This window comes from Alosa pseudoharengus, unplaced genomic scaffold (assembly GCF_046254945.1).
Source record: "Alosa pseudoharengus isolate Yale_2024_CS ecotype anadromous, Long Island Sound unplaced genomic scaffold, YU_APseudo_1.1 YU_APseudo_1.1_scf_10, whole genome shotgun sequence".
In the NCBI taxonomy this organism is placed as follows: domain Eukaryota; kingdom Metazoa; phylum Chordata; class Actinopteri; order Clupeiformes; family Clupeidae; genus Alosa; species Alosa pseudoharengus.
The window spans coordinates 29,570,631-29,590,600 of NW_027468565.1; the positions used below are offsets into that span (position 1 = coordinate 29,570,631).

The 19,970-nt window shown below is 49.0% G+C and overlaps 1 protein-coding gene across 1 annotated transcript in view; it reads left to right on the forward strand.

Annotated features, from left to right (window-relative positions):
• The window catches only part of tmtc2b (transmembrane O-mannosyltransferase targeting cadherins 2b), a 99,648-nt gene that overhangs the window by 60,625 nt on the left and 19,053 nt on the right, over positions 1 to 19,970 (forward strand). Inside the window, exons 3-6 of the mRNA XM_076299023.1 lie at positions 2,693 to 2,717; positions 4,953 to 5,122; positions 14,615 to 14,739; positions 15,841 to 16,025. Coding sequence (XP_076155138.1) covers positions 2,693 to 2,717; positions 4,953 to 5,122; positions 14,615 to 14,739; positions 15,841 to 16,025 — 505 coding nt within the window. The remainder of the gene's footprint in view (positions 1 to 2,692; positions 2,718 to 4,952; positions 5,123 to 14,614; positions 14,740 to 15,840; positions 16,026 to 19,970) is intronic.

Sequence of the window (19,970 nt, forward strand, 5' to 3'; positions counted from 1 at the left end):
TCTCTCTCTCTCTCTCTCTCTCTCTCTCTCTCTCTCTCTCTCTTTCTCTTTCTCTCTCTCTCTCTCTCTCTCTCTCTCTCTCTCTCCCTCCCTCTCAAATTCAAATTCAAAAGGAGCTTTATTAGCATGACCATAGCGTTGTACAGTATTGCCAAAGCATTTGGGTCAAATACATCAAATGGGGAGGGGAAGAGGGGGAAACACAAATAAAACAGAATAATGATAATTGTACACAAATATGAATTATGAACTATGGCAATGGAAAAGGGTGTGTGTGTGTGTCTGCATGTTTGTGTGGGCTTGTGTGTGTGTATGTCTGTGTCTGTGTCTGTGTGTATGTATGAGTGTATGTTCATATTTAGGTAGTGTAAGTTTTACATCAGCAGGTCCTTTCATTATGGCAGGTCCTCTCTCTCTTTCTCTCCCTCGCCCTCTCTCTCTCTCTCTCTTCCCTCTTCCTCTCCCTCACTCTCTCTCTCTCTCTCTCTCTCTCTCTCTATTGTCTGCTATTGATGGCAGCCCAAAGCCTGCGCTCCTATGGGAAGAAGAGGCCAGGCTCTCAGTGTAGAGACACAATCCTGTGCAATACACAGCTCTTCAAATGCGAGAAAAACAACATAATAAACGGCCCCTTCCCTCATGCCCGCAGAGGGCGGGCGAATCTGGCGATGACAGAGCATGAATCTTTGAGGCATAAGATTTCCTGTCTTTTTGTCTTTTTCAGAGTGTGTGAAAATGGGGAAGTAAGTCAGAAGAGTGTGTGTGTGTGTGTGTGTTATAAAGACAAGCAGGAAGCAGGAGAACACTAGACACACTGCAAAACTGTTCAATGTTCCCTCTGTCACCATTTAAACACACACACACGCACATGCTGTTAGCAGGACTGTTAACTTCTCCCTCTGTCACCATTTAATAAAACACACAGATACACAGCACACTGTTAGATTTAAAAGCCCTGTCTGTTGCCATCTAGAAAAGCAGCGGACCTGCTATTAGGCCTTTGAGTGCTATTTATCTTTTTCAAAAAGTCTGTCTGCTTGCTTTTTTGCTCAACACTTTCTCCAACAGCCTGTAGCATTGAGCTCACTGAATGCTAAGCACCTCTTAATTACAGTCGAAAGAAAAAAGGGCCTTACACCCCCCCCCTCCCCCCCTCCCTCTCTCTCTCTCTGGCTGTGGTGGCTGACAGGTTAATGTTCATCCCTTCTCTCAGCCAGAGCAGAAACCCTTAGGAGTGGAGAGTAGCCACATTATCTGAGGCGTGTGTCCACTGGGTGTGTCTGTGGGCTCCTTATCTGATTGTGGTGGAGTCCATTACATTAGACGTGAGCCTCCTGTCAGCCCGGCTGTACATCTTCTGCGCTGGCGGACTAGGCTGTTGGCCATTGGCAGGCAGGCCTGTGCGTTTTGTCCAGGGAGGGGTCTTTACTTCTGAAGTCCAGGCTCGGTCCAGGCTCGGCGCCACACCGGCCCCTCGCTGTTTGCCCAGCGCTAGAGAAATGTCACAGAGAGATGAGGCTGATGGCTGTCCCTCCGTCTGGTGAGACCCCCCTGACAGGACCAGCGCTCATGTCAGACACGCGTGATGTTTTATTTAGAGGCGAACGCGGCGTTCTCACCGGAGCCGTGGCAAAGGTTACGCGCCGGGAAGACATGCTATGGCAGGCGCAATGTTTTATTGATGATGCGTCATGGCCACTTTGTCAAACAAGGTGTTTCTCCTCCTAGAGTTTGTCATGCGAGAGGGCTGTATGTATGTATGTGTGTGTGTGTGTGTGTGTGTGTGTGTGTGTGTGTGTGAGTGAGTCTGTGTGCGTGTGTGTGCTTGTGCGTGTGAAAGTTACAGCATTTGTGCCGTTTCCTGTGAGCGATGATGTCATTTCCTTGCACTTGTCGTGTGAGGGGGCCATATTTTGTGTGAACGCTGGCCAGTGGTGACAGAGTGGAGGGGGAGTGGAGAGCGATTTATTTGAACAGCGTAATGAATCTCCTCCCTGTATTTCATTCCCTATTTATTATATCAGTGATGGAGGATATCCTGCATATCTGGCCCTGCTTAGACACACAAGGCAGGGGACCAGACCTAGGAGTAAAGTGTGTGTGTGTGTGTGTGTGTGTGACCAGACTGCGCAGGATTAATCTCTGGCCTGCAGGCCTGTCTCAGTTTGTGCGTCTAATCTTTTGTGTGTGTGTTTTTTTTGTGTGTGTGCTTCTGCATCTGTGTGTATGTGTGTGTTTGTGTGTGTGTGTGTGTGTGTGTGTGTGTGTGCTGTGATGGTGTCATTTCCTGTGCGTGTTTGAGAGAGGGGCGACACTGGATGCCTGTGAAAGATTGCAGACCGAGGTCAGTGGCGCTGGACTGTGTGTGTGTGTGTGCGCGCGCGCAGTCAGGACAGTAGTGCAGGATGTGTACATTCTCTGATTGCTTCTGTTTCCTCTGGTGGAAGTAAAGCTGTACCTTTGATTGTGTGTGTGTGTGTGTGTGTGTGTGTGTTGCAGTATTCTTTGCTATGTCTACACTGTATTTGTGTTAAGGTGTCAGATGAAGTGTCAGTCGTGTGATCTCATTGTTTGAGCTGAGCTCTTGAGAGCCGCGCAGCGTGCTCGTCTTCCTGCTCTGATCGCGTGTGTGCGTGCGTGCGCGCGTCTGTCTGTCTGTGTGACTGTGTGCCTTTGAAAGGCGGCGTAACAGGAACGCGTGTGTTTGGGAGCGCTGCGTAAGTGACTTAGCACATGTGGACGGGATGTTGAGCGGAGCCCTGCGCTGGAGCCCTCGTCGGCTCCGTTCCTACTCTGGGGCAGTTTTTATGGGGAGCTTTGGTGGGACTCGGGGATGCTTTTGGTCGCCGTTCACCCTTTAAAAAAAAAAAAAGAAACGAGAGCCGGTAAAAAAAGGGAAACGCTCTCCGTTTCAGCAGCCAATCAGCGGAACCTAGCACAGCAGCGGCACTTCCACAGATGTTTCGGTCCTCTGTCTGGCGAGGGGCCTCTCTCTCTCTCTCTCTCTCTCTCTCTCTCTCTCTCTCTCTCTCTCTCTCTCTCTCTCTCTCTCTCTCTCTCTTTCTCTCTCTCTCTCTCTCTCTCTCTCTCTCTCTCTCACCCCAACTTTCTCTCTCTCACTCCAACATTTTCTATCCCTCACTTTTCCCGCCAATCTGGTGTGGGTGAAAGAAAAAGGGATGGGTGAGGGGGTGAAGAAAATAAAATCCTGTGATGAACAAACACCCTAAAATATCCGACACCACAAACATCTGCCTACACCACATTTCCTCTCATGAAATAACAAAGCACAGGCCTCTCTCTCTCTCTCTCTCTCTCTCTCTCTCTCTCACACCACTTCATCTCGTGTCGTCGGCTCATTCTTTTCTCGTCCCGTCTCGTCCCGTCTCACGGGAAAGGCCCGTTGTTGCATCAGCGGCGGGCGGCAGCAGCAGGGGCGCAGTTTTGACTGTGGGAAACTTTGGGTCAGGGTCAATTAAATAATACTCATGTCACCACCGTGACTGGCCGCAAAACATACCTCTCAACAGCTTTACAGCGCCTGTGTCTTCCATGTGGCTTCTTCTCTCATCCCCTCTCGTGGAGGGTTTTTTTTTTCTTTCCTGCGGAGATAGTGTATTTATAGAAGCAGGCAATATTCCTCCCACCTAACGTTTTAATGGCTCTTAAATGTAACGTGCCTGGCACCGATTGCATAAGTGGTGTAATCACTCTGTCTTTATGTGGAAAAAAACTCACTCACACACATACACACACACACACACACACACTTGCATGCGCACACACAAACCCTTTTACGAGCATTGCGTTTTTGCGTGGAACTAGTTAGCGGGCTCATTTTCAGTGAGAGATACTGAAGTCAGACACAATTAGCACACCTAGTTTGGCGAGAGCAGCTCGGTCCTCTCGCCGTGAGCTCTGGGTTTACGCAGAATAAATGCGCTGTAAAAACTCTTGTTCCCCGGGACTTGGCAATTGCGTTGTTTTTCCAGCACGCAAATTGCCGGTTTTGGTTTGCTATTAAAGCGGAATACTTCAACAACTCAGCGACAAACGGTTATCTCTAGGGATTTCTGCTGTCTTAATGAGAGAGTAAGTAAGGGAACTAAAGTGAGGGGGGGGCATTATTTATCGTAAACATTTGTGTAAACAGTTTATGTATGTGGCCTGAGAAGGGGTTGGTGCCCTCGAGTGCATTTAGGAGACTAGTCTGGTCCCATTGTGATGGCGCCCCCACAGAAGGCTACTTTCAGCAGCTATAATCTTCTAGTCCGTGGAGACGGAACGAACTGATGGTTACATCACACACACACACACACACGCACATACACATACACACACACACACACACACACACACACACACACACACATGCACATACACACACACACACACACACACACACACACACACACACACACACACACACACACACACACACACACACACACATATGCATACACACATACACACAAATGCACACATATGTCAGTCATCACTCTCTCACACACACACACACACACACACACACCTCAGTCCTCATACACACACACAAAAATACACCCTCAACTCAGTTATCATACACATGCAAACGCACACACCTACATTGTGTCTGGCCTTGTGTGTGTGTGTGTGTGTGTGTGTGTGTGTGTGTGTGTGTGTGTGTGTGTAGGTGTGTAGGGAAGCAGTGTGTTTTTCAGGAAAGGTGGAACAACTCCCAGGCTCCCTGCTGTCATTTATCATATAGCGAGGAACATGACACATTGTGTTAAAGACAGACTAAGCACTGACCCTGACTGAGAGCGTCTGGGCGCATGTTGGTTGTATCGTGTCAGTGCACCTGTGTGTGTGTGTGTGTGTGTCTTATAGAGAGGGAAAGGTGTCTGTGTGTGTGTCTGTTCCTGTATATTGGTGTGTATTTGTGTGACAAGATAAAATCTGTGTTTGAGAAGGACAACGCCGAAAGAATGGAAACATATTTGATGGTTTGACAGCACACACATGGATGAAAGACCAGACACAGGCAAACACACACACACACACACACACACACACACACACACACACACACACACACACACACACACACACACACACACACACACACACACACACACACACACACGCATTTACTCAAACACACACATTTGTCCACTGACACTGAGAAGACGTGTCAGAAGAGAGCGGATGGGAAGGTTGAGTGGTTATGATAAAGACTGTGAGAGTGGAGCTCCAGACTCCTCCGCTCCTCCTCTCTCTCGACCCTCCTCTCCTCGCCACCTCCAGGCTGCCCTACCTCCCTCCCCGCCATCTCTGTCACCCTGTCTTCACCTCCTTTCTCCACTCCTCTCCCTCAAGGTGGTAAAGGCTGGGTGCAGGCGAGGGCGTGACCTCCTGCTCTCTGGTTGTCATCTCTCCTTTCATCTCTCTCTCTTCTATTCTCTCCATCTCTTCTCTCTTAACTTTTGCTTTTTCCAGGCCAGTATCCAGGGTTTTTTTTGCTGGTCCAGTGTCCAGAAGAAAAACGGAACCATTTGAACATTTGAAACTTACTAGCTGTGAGTGTGTGTGTGTGTGTGTGTGTGTGTGTGTGTGTGTGTGTGTGTGTGTGTGTGTGTGTGTGTGTGTGTGTGTGTGTGTGTGTGTGTGTGTGTGTGTGTGTGTGTGTGTGTGTGTGTGTGTGTGTGTGTGTGTGTGTGTGTGTGTGTGTGTGTGTGTGTGTGTGTGTGTGTGTGTGTTACTAGCAAATACAGTATTTCAGGAGCAATCTATGCTACTAACACCAATATGATGATGGCTCCAAATATGATGGTGACTCCTATTACAGTAATCAATGTAAAAAACAATAACAATAAGATATGCTTCCATTGTTGATGTATTCACTTTGGTTACAACACACATGCAGCATATAACCAGGATATATCATTTGAAAAATACATTTTACCAGCAGAACCCTAAATACTGGCTACCTTAGCAGAACCCTATAGATACTGGCTGGCTACCTTAGCAGAACCCTATAGATACTGGCTACCTTAGCAGAACCCTATGGATACTGGCTACCTTAGCAGAACCCTATAGAGACTGGCTACCTTAGCAGAACCCTGCTCTCTGTTGAGTCACCCTTTATCAGGCTCTCTTCATGTCATTGTCATTCAAATTTAAATCTCCTTCTGTCTCCATTTTTCTATCTGTCAAATCTCTTTCCCTCTATCTCTAACATTAACTCTCTCTCTCTCTCTCTCTCTCACTCTCTCTCTCTGTCTCTCTGTCTCTCTCTCTTTCTCTCTCTCTCTTTCTCTCTCATCCACTCACTTCTCTTTATCCCCTGTCTGACCCCACTGCTGGAAGCACGGCGCAAACGGCTGCTGTGCCGCCAGTGATCGGTCACACGGCGGCTAAATTTAGCCTCAGCAGTGGTCAGTCTGTCTGAGTGTGAGCGTGAGCTCTCTCGAGGCTGTCGGCTGGACATGACAACCGAAAGTGTTCCACTTGGCTCCCTTCTCTCAGCACCCCAACCCCCCACATACACACACACACACACACACACACACACACACACACACACACACACACACACACACACACACACACACATACACACACACACAGCTTGAGAACAAGGCAACACTTTCAGTGTCACTCTCCCTGCCCAGGAAGGAATCTCACACACTCTCGATCGATCTGTCCAGAAGCATGGGAGCATTTGGCTGCGTATGCGGCGGTCATCATGTTGTGTTGCCTCTGCTTATCAGGCGGCCCTGAATCTAGCGCTGAGGGATGGACGCTTGGGTGCTGATTTGAGTGTCCATCAGCTGCCCTTCCTGCACAACACAATTGATTAGGTTCCTCAGGCACACACTCATCTGTTGCAGACACACACAGCTGAGCTGCCATGCAGTCCACCAACAACAATGATACAAGTGTGTGTTCTGATGAGTGTGTGTGTGTGTGTGTGTGTGTGTGTTTGCATGTGTGCGTATGTGTGTGTGTGTATTTGTGAGAGAGAGAGAAGGTAGAGAGATATACAGAGAGATTGAGAGAGAGAGAGAGAGAGAGAGCAGGTGCTTTCCAGCAGATCCACTGTGTGTGTTTATCTCTTGAACTGACCTGTGCCGTGTCACTCCTCTATCATTGTCTGCTGTTTGGATAGTGTGATTGGAAGTCTCTCGTGTGGTGCTGTCGTCCAGCTCTGCACCGAGAGCGCGCAGGTCACTCCGCTATGTGCGGTGGGAGGGAGTGGCTGGCTGCCTAACTCTCTCCATCTGCTGCTGTTCCCAAGCCTGGGTCAGGAGCCACAGCAATTTCCCCCTGAAAACCCATTCAATTCAATTCAGTTCAGTTCAGTTCAGTTCAGCGCCATAATGGAACTCTGTGTGCGTGCGTGCGTGTGTGTGCGTGCGTGCGTGCGTGTGTGTGTGTGTGTGTGTGTGTGCAAGTGTATATCAGTAGTACTAAATTACATTCTGGGAGCTGCAGAGAGAGAAACAAAGACAAAACCTAAGCTGTGTGTGTGTGTGTGTGTGTGTGTGTGTGTGTGTGTGTGTGTGTGTGTGTGTGTGTGTGTGTGTGTGTGTGTGTGTGTGTGTGTGTGTGTGTGTGTGTGTGTGTGTGTGTGTGTGTGTGTGTGTGTGTGTGTGTGTGTGTGTGTGTGTGTGTGTGTGTGTGTGTGTGTGTGTGTGTGTGTGTGTGTGTGTGTGTGTGTGTGTGTGTGTGTGTGTGTGCGTGCGTGTAGTCTGAGAATGAGTCATTTGTTGGGTCAGAGCAGAGATATGCTAAGATGAGGTGATAGGTTGTCGTCCATGGTTACAGTAGGTATGATGAAGTTGGGGGCGGGGGGGTGGTGCCCAGTAAACAGCTGGAAAGCTCTCGCTGTGAGCCCCCCAACCCCCCTCCCTGCACACACTCACTTCTACTCATCTGGAACATTCTCACAGGGCAGAGTGTGGCGCTACAGACGTCATCTCCCTGCTGCTGAGCCATGAAGACAGAGGGCTATTTTAGGTCCTCTCCTGCCCTAATGTTCCTGCACATCAGGCCACTTTCCCATCCTGGGTCAGAAAAAAACAACCACTCTGATTGGAGTGTGTGTGTTTGTGTGTGTACGTGTGTGTGTATTTGCGTGCGTTTGTGTTTGTGCCCCCATAAAACGTTGCATTCCTTTAAAAAAATAACATCAAGTCAGAGTTTTTTACTCAAACTGTTTGGGTGTGCTGCCTGGAAGGACATGTCTCTTTAGTGAGTTTGGAGTGCTTGATTCATTCACTGTTTACACATACTTGCAGACAGACAGACAGACACTTTGGCTGTTTGGACAAACTTGTGAAAAGAAGCCTTCGTCATTGGCTCTTTTGGTATACTTGCAGAGAGGAGTTTCCCCATTGGGTCTTTGGGCATTCTTGCAGAGAGTAGTCTCCCTATTGGCTGTTTGGGCATATTTGCAGAGAGACTTCTCATTGGCTGTTTGTGGATATTTGCAGAGAGGAGCCTTCTCATTGGTTAGGTTGGGTGGCAACTCGGAGATGCGGGTGGTGCTCGGGCAGTTATTATGACATGAGTGTACTCTGTTTTCATACTAATAAAGACATGAAAGACCTGACTGATGAGTTGCAGCTGCCTAAAAAAGTTTGTTTTCTTCTTCATCTCTCTCTCTCCCTCCCTCTCTCTTCCCTCTCTCTCTCCGCACACAAATATGCCTCTGGCTGCGCTGCAGGCGGACGCTAGCTCTTTTCTCTGTACCATGGGAGCCGTGGAGTGGTCCAGGCCAAGTCTCTCCTTGCTCATTGCTCTGTTGTGACACATTGGAGTGATTACGGCGGCGGCGAAGCGAAGCCACATTTGGACACATCTTCCTCATAAACATGGAATTGGGCTCAGCTGGGAGGAGAGAACTCTTCCTCCTCCTCCTCTTCTTCCTCCCAGATCGCTATGGGAAGACAAGAGCTCTCCTGCATTCATTCTTTATTATGAATAAAGCTCTCAGGCTTCTCTTGCTCATCTCAACTCATCTCATATATACCAGGCTACATTTACATATATGAGTTAGAGAGAGCAAGAGAAAGAGGAAAGGAGAAAATGAATACACACAAACACACACACACACACACACACACACAGGCACGCACAGGAAAAGACTATTAGACACTAATTTACAGGCCCAGGTCCTTCCAGATCATCAGGCACCTTTCCCAGTCCTATTTAAATCCTAAGAGTACTTTCGAAGCCTGCATGTGCAGTGTGGAGAGGCCCTGCTTAGAGAACCACAGCTCAGTCACACACACACACACACACACACACACACACACACACACACACACACACACACACACACACACACACACACACACACACACACACACACCCCTGAAACCGCACTCCTCTCTGCAGGATTTTGATCATTCTTTCATCTCTCTCCGTCTTTTTTTGAAATGATGACTTTGTTTTGGCTTGACTTTCTCTTCCTAGCAGCTCCGAAGCGGGAGCGAGCCTTTTATCTCTCTCTCCCTCTGCCAGTTATCTCTCCCATGCATGAATTCTTTATTTTATTTTTATTTTATTTTATTTTTTGCCTCTTTGATCTGCTCTGATTCTTTTGTGATTGTTCCTTCCGCCTAACGACTGTGAGGAATCACTGCATTAGATGTTGTCTCTGCAGGTATATACTGTAAGATGTTATGATATGTGATGCTATCTGGAGCCAGTAACGTGACTAATGGGGATGTTAGATGCTATCGGGTCTTCCTGAAATAAGTTCTACACTGTGTGTGTGTGTGTGTGTGTGTGTGTGTGTGTGTGTGTGTGTGTGTGTGTGTGTGTGTGTGTGTGTGTGTGATAAGCATCTTAGCTACGCCTGTGTGTAGCTGTGAATGATGAGTGGGAAAAGTGGTTGTGAAAGCTGTGATGACACTTTTTCAGTGTGTGTGTGACACTTGGCCTAATAGGGATCCCAAATGTCGCTCATGCTCCCCATTAATCTCTATCAAGTGTGTTTGGAAACACTGGAAATCACTACACAGTCACTACACTTTCTTGTATGCAGACACACACACACACACACACACACACTCCTCTACACATCATTTGCACACATAAATAAACTGTCACACGCAAACACTAACAGAAGCAACAGAGGTCCACCTAATAAAGTTGCTGGACTGTGAAATAACTGATTTTTTTCCCCCTTTAAATCAAGTTTGTCATTCCAAATAGCAGAACATAAAACAAGAAGAAGAGAAGAGAGGTACAAGCGAAGGAGAGGAGAAGAGAAGAAGGAGAGAAGAAGAAGCGAAGGAGAAGAGAAGAGAAGAAGAGAAGCAAGCTTCTCCAGAGTTGTTATTTACAGCAGTGAGGTCACCACGCACCACAACTCATCAGGATTCACTTCCTACTGCCCCCCAACACACACACACACACAAACACACACACAGACAGACACAAACACACACACACACACCCATACACACACACACACACACATACACACACACACATACACACACACACATACACACACACACACACACACACACATACATATACACACACAGACGCACGCACACCCACACGCACACCAGAATGCTCGCCAATGTAAACAACGCTCAGCCAGCCAGCAGTGCAGTGCCAGAGTCCTGTGGTAGGAGTGGTAGTGCAGGGCTTCAACCCTGGACACGTCGCGAGACCAGCCCCAGTCAAAACCCATCGAGCGCTGACGCCAAATGGCATGTGACTGGACGCTGACAGCATAATAACATTACGAAGCGCTGAATCTGATTGAGGGATGAGCTGATGAGGCCGTCAGGCAGTCCATGAGCGTGCACAGAGCAAAAAAAAAAGGGGCCTTTGTGCATCTGGAAGAGCAGGCAGCGGAGAGCGCTGGCCCTGGCCTCTGAAATGAGGCGGACGTTTATTGGCCGGATGTTCGGACAAGGAGCTGGGTTTGGCTCTGGTGACCAGGAGATGCTTTTTTTTTTTTTTTACCGTGTCTCCTGAAAACGGTCGACTGCGAGAGTATTCCGCGTCGTTGAGTTTGAGGATTATCACCCGGCCGCACCTCGCTGACCGACCCTGCACTCTGACAAGCATGACTCAGCGTTTTCATTCAGCCGAGTCACCCAGGCAACCAGAGATGGCCAGAGCAAACAATGCTAAGAGGAGAGAGGGAGAGAAAGAGAGGAAGAGAGAGAAAGAGAAAGGGGAGAGAAAGAAGGGAGAGAGAGATGGGGGAGAGAAAGAGAGAGAGGGGGCGGGTGAATGACTAGAGACAGAGAGGAAGATGGAGAGGGAAAAGAGAGCTTGTGTAAGCATAGTCTGGCTGTGGTTTCACGCAATAAACATGTGCAGAGAAATGTTTCTCCTTTTTTCCGGCGTTTGGACGGATTGAGGTTTCTCGTTCTCATAACATTGTTTTTGAATAGAGTTCCCCTGACCCCCCCTCTCGCCCCCTCTGATGCTGCGCGGGGTCTATTTGCCTTTAATTAAGACGCATGGTTAAAGGTGTTTCTCTTGGCCACAGGGGTGGGCTGACTAAATGTATTGTTAAGGATCGGAGCCCATAAAGTCATTTTTCATGGCTTACATATGGCATGGCGGCCCGATATGAGAGCTACCCAGGAGAAACGCGCCGAGGGTCAGGGTGATGAAGCAGACCTGGGCTAACCCGGCGAGGCCTCACATCACACGTTTAGCGGCCTGCGTTGGCCGGGCTGGAGTCCTGTTGGCCGCTCTGTCCAGTGAGCACCGCACTGTGGCACTTTCTGTGTGTGCTTCTTTGGCTTCTTTCTTCTTTTTTTTGGCTTCTTATCATCCTGTCCTCCTTTGGTTTTCTCTGTTGCTCTGTCTTGCCTCTTTGTCTTCTCACTCACACACACACACACACACACACACACACGCACACACACACACACACACACACACTCCATCCCCCTCTTTTGTTTATTTATGCACAGGTTTGCCTTCTTTCTGCAGTTTTTGTGTGTGTGTGTGTGTGTGTGTGTGTGTGTTTGTGTGTGTGTGTGTGTGTGTCATCTTGATCTGTACATATCTGTATCGGTATCAGTTTCAGCATGTACTTGTAGGTGTGTGATTCCAGTGGAAGGTTGTGTGTTATTTGCAGAAGCAGTTCTCACAATACCACATTGTGTGTGTGTTCTTCTTTTGGCTTCTTATCATCCTGTCCTCCTTTGGTTTTCTCTGTTGCTCTGTCTTGCCTCTTTGTCTTCTTACTCACACACACACACACACACACACACTCCATCCCCCTCTTTTGTTTATTTATGCACAGGTTTGCCTTCTTTCTGCAGTTTGTGTGTGTGTGTGTGTGTGTGTGTGTGTGTGTGTTTTTTTGTTTGTTTGTTTGTTTGTTTGTTTGTTTGTTTGTTTGTTTGTTTGTGTGTGTGGTATGTGTTACAGTCTGTGTGTTGCTGTGACCTTCAAGAATGTGTGTGTGTGTGTGTGTGTGTGTATGTATGTTTGCATGTTGTGCACATTTGTGGTAGACGCGGGGTGCCCGTGTTCGCATGCCGATTATGGCTGACTAGGAACTCAGTGGCGTGGCACCAGCGCCTCAGTTTCTCCAAATCGCCCATTCCGTGCGTGGTGGCGCTTGAGGTTTCCGTGAATTGGTCTCTCCACCAGCTCTCTGGCTCGCCACTCGAGAGGCATTTCGTTTTAATATCGATGGCTGAGAATGAGCTCTTAAAAGGCTTTTGTGGCTTCGTCCTGAGACATGCGAGCGCACATTTCACCACCCTAATGGCTTTCCTTCAGCGCCTTCACGCTCCCCATAATGCAGCCTTGCATGACAACCGTCCCTCCTTCCCCAAACAACACACACACACACACAGACACACACACACTTACGGACACGCTCACTAGCTGGCGTCCCCAAAGCTGGACCTAATGGTTTTCTCTTCCCTCTGCTGCATCCAGTGACTTTATTTATAAATCAGAAAAGGATTGTGTAGACTACCTAAATCCAACAAATAAATAAGGAGATGAATATGTTAAACCCCCGAGCATCCTGAAGACAGAGCAGTGCTTATCTTTGCTCGGGGGGGTTAAGTCTTCCCCTGATGCTTATCTGACTGGTGTGTCATGCAGTTGCGGCTTAGACAAGTGTTTTGTTTAGCTTATCTGTAATGGGTCGGAGCCAGTAAACGGCTCTGTGTGTTTCAGGAGTTCATTCCTCCCACAGCGCTGTCTGTCAGATGGTTTTATGGGTCTTACTTTCATGTGAGCATACACACACACACACACACACACACACACACGCACACGCACACAGGAAGCTCCTAGTCCTAGTTTATGTGTCTCATTCAGCACTTTCTGGGGGGTGATGTCATTTACTTGCTAGTCTCCTCACATACACTTTCACTCACGCCTCTCTCTCTCTCTTACACACACGCACACACACACACACACACACACACACGCACACACACACACACGCACACACACACGCACACACACACACACACGCACACACACACACACACACTGGATGGCTCGGACCATGGTTGCAGCGGGTTAAGTGGTTTGACCCCTGCCTTGGCACCCAGTACTGGTCTGGGTCTCAGCATGAACTCTTGACCCCATGAAGCTCTCCTTGCATTCCTGCCTCTCCCCCATTATATCCCTCTGTGTGTGTCTGTGTACTGTATGTCTCTCTCTCTATCTCTCTCTCTCTCTCTCCCTCTCTCTCTCTCTCTCTCTCTCTCTCTCTCTCTCTCTCTCTCTCTTTATCTCTCTATCTCTCTCTCTCTCTCTGTGTGTGTGTGTGTGTGTGTGTATGTATGTATTTTCTTCTCTGTTGTACCTCAGAGGCAGGACATCAGGACATCAGTGCACAACAAAACTGTCATGGCCAACAATGAGTATTCAGCTAGGAAGTCAATTACTGTATGAGTTTCTGCTCTGCTTAACTGTGGGTTTATATCCTCTGTCATGAGGTGACCGTGAACTAAATCAGAGAGAGAGAGAGAGAGAGAGAGAGAGAGAGAGAGAAAAGTTTTTGTTCGACATGGAGCGTGAGGGCTGTGTCATTTTGCCTTAAAATCAGGAGCGATTATGCAGGCTTTGCTGCGGAGCTCGTTAAAATGGGCACTGGAATTTTCACCATCACCGGAGACAGACTGCATGCGCTGTCACACTGGGGCTTACTCTGAGCTCTGAGGCGGCCAGGGGGTCCGCAAGTCCCGTACGCCTGTGTGTGTGGGACTATGTGTGTGTGTGTGTGACTGTGTGTGTGTGTGCTGGTAAGACTTATATCTAGCTTATTGGAGTAAAATAGTATGGCAGCCAAAGGAACCTTTTTAATCCGCTGCTTCTAAATCTGAGCTGAACTGAACATTGAGTCCAACACCTCCTTGTGAATCCACACACACACACACACTCACACACACACACACACACACACACACACACACACATACTGAATAACTAAAGCTTGAACTTTTATAATTTTCTTCTTGATTCATACCATCCTTGGTCAGCTTTTGGAAGTTACAATAGAGTGGAGAGGGTGTAGAGGGACTCTTTTGTCTCCCGAAGCCTGGCCTCAGTTGGAGAGCAGCGAGCAACCCAGCGTCTTAAAACCCCCTCTCCACCTTCCAACTCCCAGCGAACACCCCCTACCGTACGCATCTCCACCTTCCAACTCCCAGCGGACAGCCCCCCACCGCCTCCCATTGTTCATTTCTCCTCGCGTTCGTCTCCGGCCCCCCGACCATTCAGAGGAGAAGTGCTGTGCGGCGAAGAAAGCGTCCCTTTAATTGGACTATTTCGCTCCTCATCTCCCAGGATATTACCCTCACATGCCTGCCTCATAAAGAGCTCAAGTGTTTCTGTTTCCAAACTGATTGAAACTGAATTACGAAACAGACAGAGAGAGAGAGGGAGGAAGGGAGAGAGAGAGAGAGAAGGGGGTTGTGGAGGGAGGGGAGAGTACTGTAGGTTTGGGAGGGTAAGGGCAGAAAAAAAAAGCCTCACTTGCCTCTTGCTGAGTTGCTAAACCACTTATTTCGAGCTAAACAGGATTACAGACAAAGGAGACAAAGCAGGAATTCCGTGGTCTTGCCCAGCACGCTGAAGCAACCATGGTGTGCGGCAGGGGGACAGGACCCCACCACGCAGCTCTGTGCCAGGCCCCTCAATGGCCAGAGGGAGAGATTGTGGATGTGTTTTTGCCATGAAGAGCAACAGACTGTGTGCAAAGGCAGAGCCACATGTTTGGAGAAGAGTGAGCATGTGTGTGTGTGTGTGTGGGTGTGGGTGTGTGTGTGTGGTTTTAGGTAGATATGTGTGTTTGTTTACCACAGAGATAATGGCTGCCGCAGATTATCCTCCTCACAAGGAGCTTTGGGTGGATCAGGGAAGCTAATGTGCTTCCTGTCGCTCGCTCGCCTGCCTGCCGCCGTCAGCCTCGTTTTGGTCCCGGCCTGCTCAAGCGTTTTCACTCTTCTACTCTTCGATTTTTCACTTTTTTTCTCTTTCATTCACACTCTGATTCCCTCTCTGCTCTCAGTTTCTCTCTCCGTCACTCAATACTTCCATTCAATTCCTCTGACACTAGATATTATTTTCCCCCTTCTCTCCCCTCTCCATCCCTTTCTTCCCCCCATCTCTCTCTCTCTCCCTCTCCACTCCTAATGTTCCCCCCATCACTCTCTCTACCCCCTCCACCCCTTTCTTCCCCCATCTTTCTCTCTCTCCCTCCTCCATTTCTCCTACTCCCCCCCCTCTCTCTCTCTGGGTGAGTGTAGTGGCCCTGGCCCTTGCGTGCAGACAGCGCTGCCTCTGTTAGCCATTGAGCTCAGGGCCCTGACGCAGGCTGGCCCCATTCCCCAGCGGTGACGCCGCAGTGCAGCCCAGCCCAGTGCAGCCCAGCGCAGCCCAGTTCAGCCCAGTTCAGTTCAGCGCAGTGCAGCCCAGTGCAGCCCAGTTCAGTTCAGCCCAGTGCAGCGCAGTGCAGCCCAGCGCAGCCCAGTGCAGCCCAGTTCAGCCCAGTGCAGCCCAGTGTGCCGGGCGGACACGTAACCAGAGGAGCCGCAGAGCTCCATCGCACATGTGGAGCCACTTAACCGGGTGGAGGTCCCGCCCTGCAGCAGAGAGAGGGGGAGAGATGGAGGGAGGGAGGGAGAGAGAGAGAGATAGAAAGGGAGAGAAAGAGACTGAGAGAGATGGAGGGAGAGAGAGATAGAGAGAGCAGAGGGAGAGCAAGGGAGAAAGAGAGAGATGACATATGTGTTTGTCTCATTGCCAGGTAGCAGCATGTGATTGAGTCTGTGTGTGTGTGTGTGTGTGTGTGTGTGTGTGTGTGTGTGCGTGTGTGTGCATGTACATATGTGTGAGTGAGCTGTAGGCCAGAGACCATCAGCAGGGAGTTGAAAGTGGCATAGGGGGCAGAGGAGGATAGCCACACACACACACACACACACACACACAGACACACACAGACACTAACACACTCATCATTGCCAGAGGGTGGTCTTGTCTGGACTCTCTCTGTACGGGGGGAAAGCTGCCTGGCATGGGATGATGAGTGTAGCTGCAGGCACTCAGCTGGTTTTAGTACAACACAGACACATACAGAGAGAGAGAGAGATAGATAAACAGAGAGAGAGAGAGCGAGAGAGCTGGGGTAGACACACAATATACTCCAAAGAGATGATAAGTAGCAGATTGTAAGCTCACAAGTACAAGTAAGCTCGAGTACTCGGGCACGTAATGCACACAAGGTAGTATACAAGTGCAAAAACACAAATACACACACACACACAGACTCACACACACAGGGTTTGTAGTTATTTTATCCAGTCTCCAGGCACTCAGCCGAGAAACACATTCTATTGCTTGTGAAGAGACTCACACACGAGCATCATTCACCCTCTCAGACAGGCTTCAGATTTCCAGCTGTCTTAAAACACTTCCATACACACACACACACACACACACACACACACACACACACACACACACACACACACACACACACACACACACACACACACACATATACACTGCAGGGTTCCAAGGTCCTATGTCCTTTCAAAAACCATGTTGCCACTGAAAGCTCACTTGTGTACATTGGCCACAGGAGCTGTGGAGAGTCTGCCTAACACACACACACACACACACACACACACACACACACACACACACACACACACACACACACACACACACTTTATGGAAAAGTATGAAAAACATTCCTCATTATTGCTTTTTTTCCCCCATGAATATTGAGTATGCTTGCAGGATGGTATGTTCTTGTAATGGAGTAGAGGGGTTTTGTTTGTGAGTGGGGTGGGAGTTCATATAATGCATCAGTAGATTAGTGTAATGCAGTAGCCATGATGGCCTGGCTGTGTGCTGCAGAGACAGAGGGCTTTCTGCTCATCATTTGGTGAAGCGCCATGGGGTCCATCTCTGCTGAAAAGGTGCAAACGACTTGTTGCCTTTATTGTCTGTAAAGCATGTCATAGTTCCCTGGCTGAGAACACACACACACGCACACACACACACACACACACACACACACACACACACACACACGCAGACCCATATTTCCCCTTTTCCCCTCCCCCCCTCCCTCCCCTCTCGTAACATCTCTTTCGTCTTGGCTGTCGCCGGCTCTGCCGTTCAGCAGCAGGAGCAGATGTGTTTTCGATGTGCAGCCTTCGTCTCCTCAGCCTCCCCTCAGCAGGAGTGTTGCTGTTTATGAAACACGTGTGACGAGCCACGGTGACGAGCGACAGGCACAGACACAGGCACGCCGGTGACACCGTGAGCATGTGTCGTTTGCACTCGACTGTCGATGTCGGTGTCACGGGCGTCGCTGCCAGCGCTGCGACGTTCTCCCTCGTGGCACGCACACACACACACACACACACACACACACATGTCCCGTTTTATGGACGCATCCCTCAGCTGTCGCCTCTGGCCTCTTAAGTTCCGTGCCAGGAACAACAGACGCACACAGACACACACACATACACACGCACCATGTGCGAAGTGTTTCACGGATATTTCCGTTGTCATCGCAAATAGGCAGGGCGAATGTGACAGAAATACATGTGTTGATAGAGATAAACGTCCTGGAAGTTGCTGGCTCTTAGGACTGGTTTTTTTCCATGACTCAAACTGGATGTCGGTTGTGTGCTTTCCCAGAGAGGCTCAGTGGAAAGTGTGGGGAGAGAGAGAGGGAGAGGGAGAGAGGGAAGAAAAGACCTCCACCTGCTCTCTCTCTCTCTCTCTCTCTCTCTCTCTCTCTCTCTCTCTCTCTCTCTCTCTCTCTCTCTCTCTCTCTCTCTCTCTCTCTCTCTCTCTCTCTCTCTCTCTCTCTCTCTCTCTCTCTCCCCCCACTATAAGGAATGTGATTAGGGGATTATTAATGTGAGTGATGAGAGAGACTACGAGAGTGGATAATCATCTCTAATCATGACACATGTACAGCAATCCTTTGAGGTGTGTGTGTCTGTGTGTGTGCAGACATACCAATGTCAGGATCGATCTATGCGAATGCACTCGTGTGTGTGTCTGTGCATATTCGTTTCTCTATCTGTATTTCTCTGTGTGTGTGCACATATCTGTTTCTGCATCAGAATGACTGTGTGTGTGTGTGTGTGTGTGTGTGTGTGTGTGTGTGTGTGTGTGTGTGTGTGTGTGTTGTGTGTGTGTGTGTGTGTGTGTGTGTGTGTGTGTGTGTGTGTGTGTGTGTGTGTGTGTGTGTGTGTGTGTGAGAGGGAGGCATGAAGCGTAGCGTCAGACCCCTTGCACAGGCATGTGGAGGTGATGATGACATTGACTGTAATCCCTGTTCCCACTCGTCTGTTAAGCCCAACCGGCCTTTCAACCAGCACCGACCCGCTAATCTCAGTGTCCGCCCGTCCACCCCATCGATCCCCCCAGGCCCTGGCCTCGTCCTCACTGCCGTCCGTCTCCAATTGGATCTGATGATCATGCCTCTGCCTGGACGTCGACCTATAGGAGCGCACCGCCACTGCCACGGTCCCCGTTTATCATATCTTTTATCTTCCAGGGTTGGCGAGAGGATCGCTTACATTCTACCCTTTTATCCGCCCGGTCTGCTGCCTCTATGTGTGCGTGCGTGCGTGCGTGCGTGCGTGCGTGCATGCATGCGCATGTGTCAGGAGTGAAATGCCTCAGAGCCTCTAAGTAATTGTGTGGAAGTATCTATCTATCTATATCTCTCTCTCTCCCTCTTTCTCTTTTTTTTTCTCTCTCTCTCCAGCTCTCCACTTTGCTGTCTCTTCCCTCCTCACTTGCAAAGTTCAGTGAATTTCCCCCCCTTCATTAAAAAGTAGATTATCACGGCCCAGTGGCTGTAATAACTGACTCGCTCCAACAGTCCCCCAACAGTGGCCTATTGTGAGGCCATAAGCATATTATGCAAGTGTGAGTGCTAATCGTATTGGACGCACGGCATGGGAGAATGCGGGTTCCAATGAAGGAGCTTTATTTTTATTTAGCCAGTTCAGTGGTCTTTTGTCATGACCTAAAACTCCCCCTGGGATCTGTACCGTTGTCTAGTGCCAGGCTTCCTCCTCTTCGTCTTCCTCCTCCCCATCCACCACCACCTCCTCCTCCTCCTCCTCCACCTCCTCCTCCTCCTCCTCCTTCTGCTGTCTCACTTTTCGGACTCCCAGCTTGATGGCTCTGGCAGTTTAAGATATTAGTCCTGTGAGCCTTTTGCGTTTCCACGCAAGTCAGGCGAAACACAGAGAGTTCCAGAACAGTGGGAACATCTTCAGATTCTCTTTTTCTCTTCTGCTCATGTTGTCGTCCTTGAGCTTCATCTCTGTCCATGTCAGCGGACTTCTACCGTGAAACACTAAAGACAATATTTTTATTTTGGCAAGCCAAATGAGCCCAAGGTTAGACAAGGTCCAAATCTGCAACACATGGCTACCACGCCAGGTACTGCCTCATCTTTATTAAATCAAACCGAGGTACTG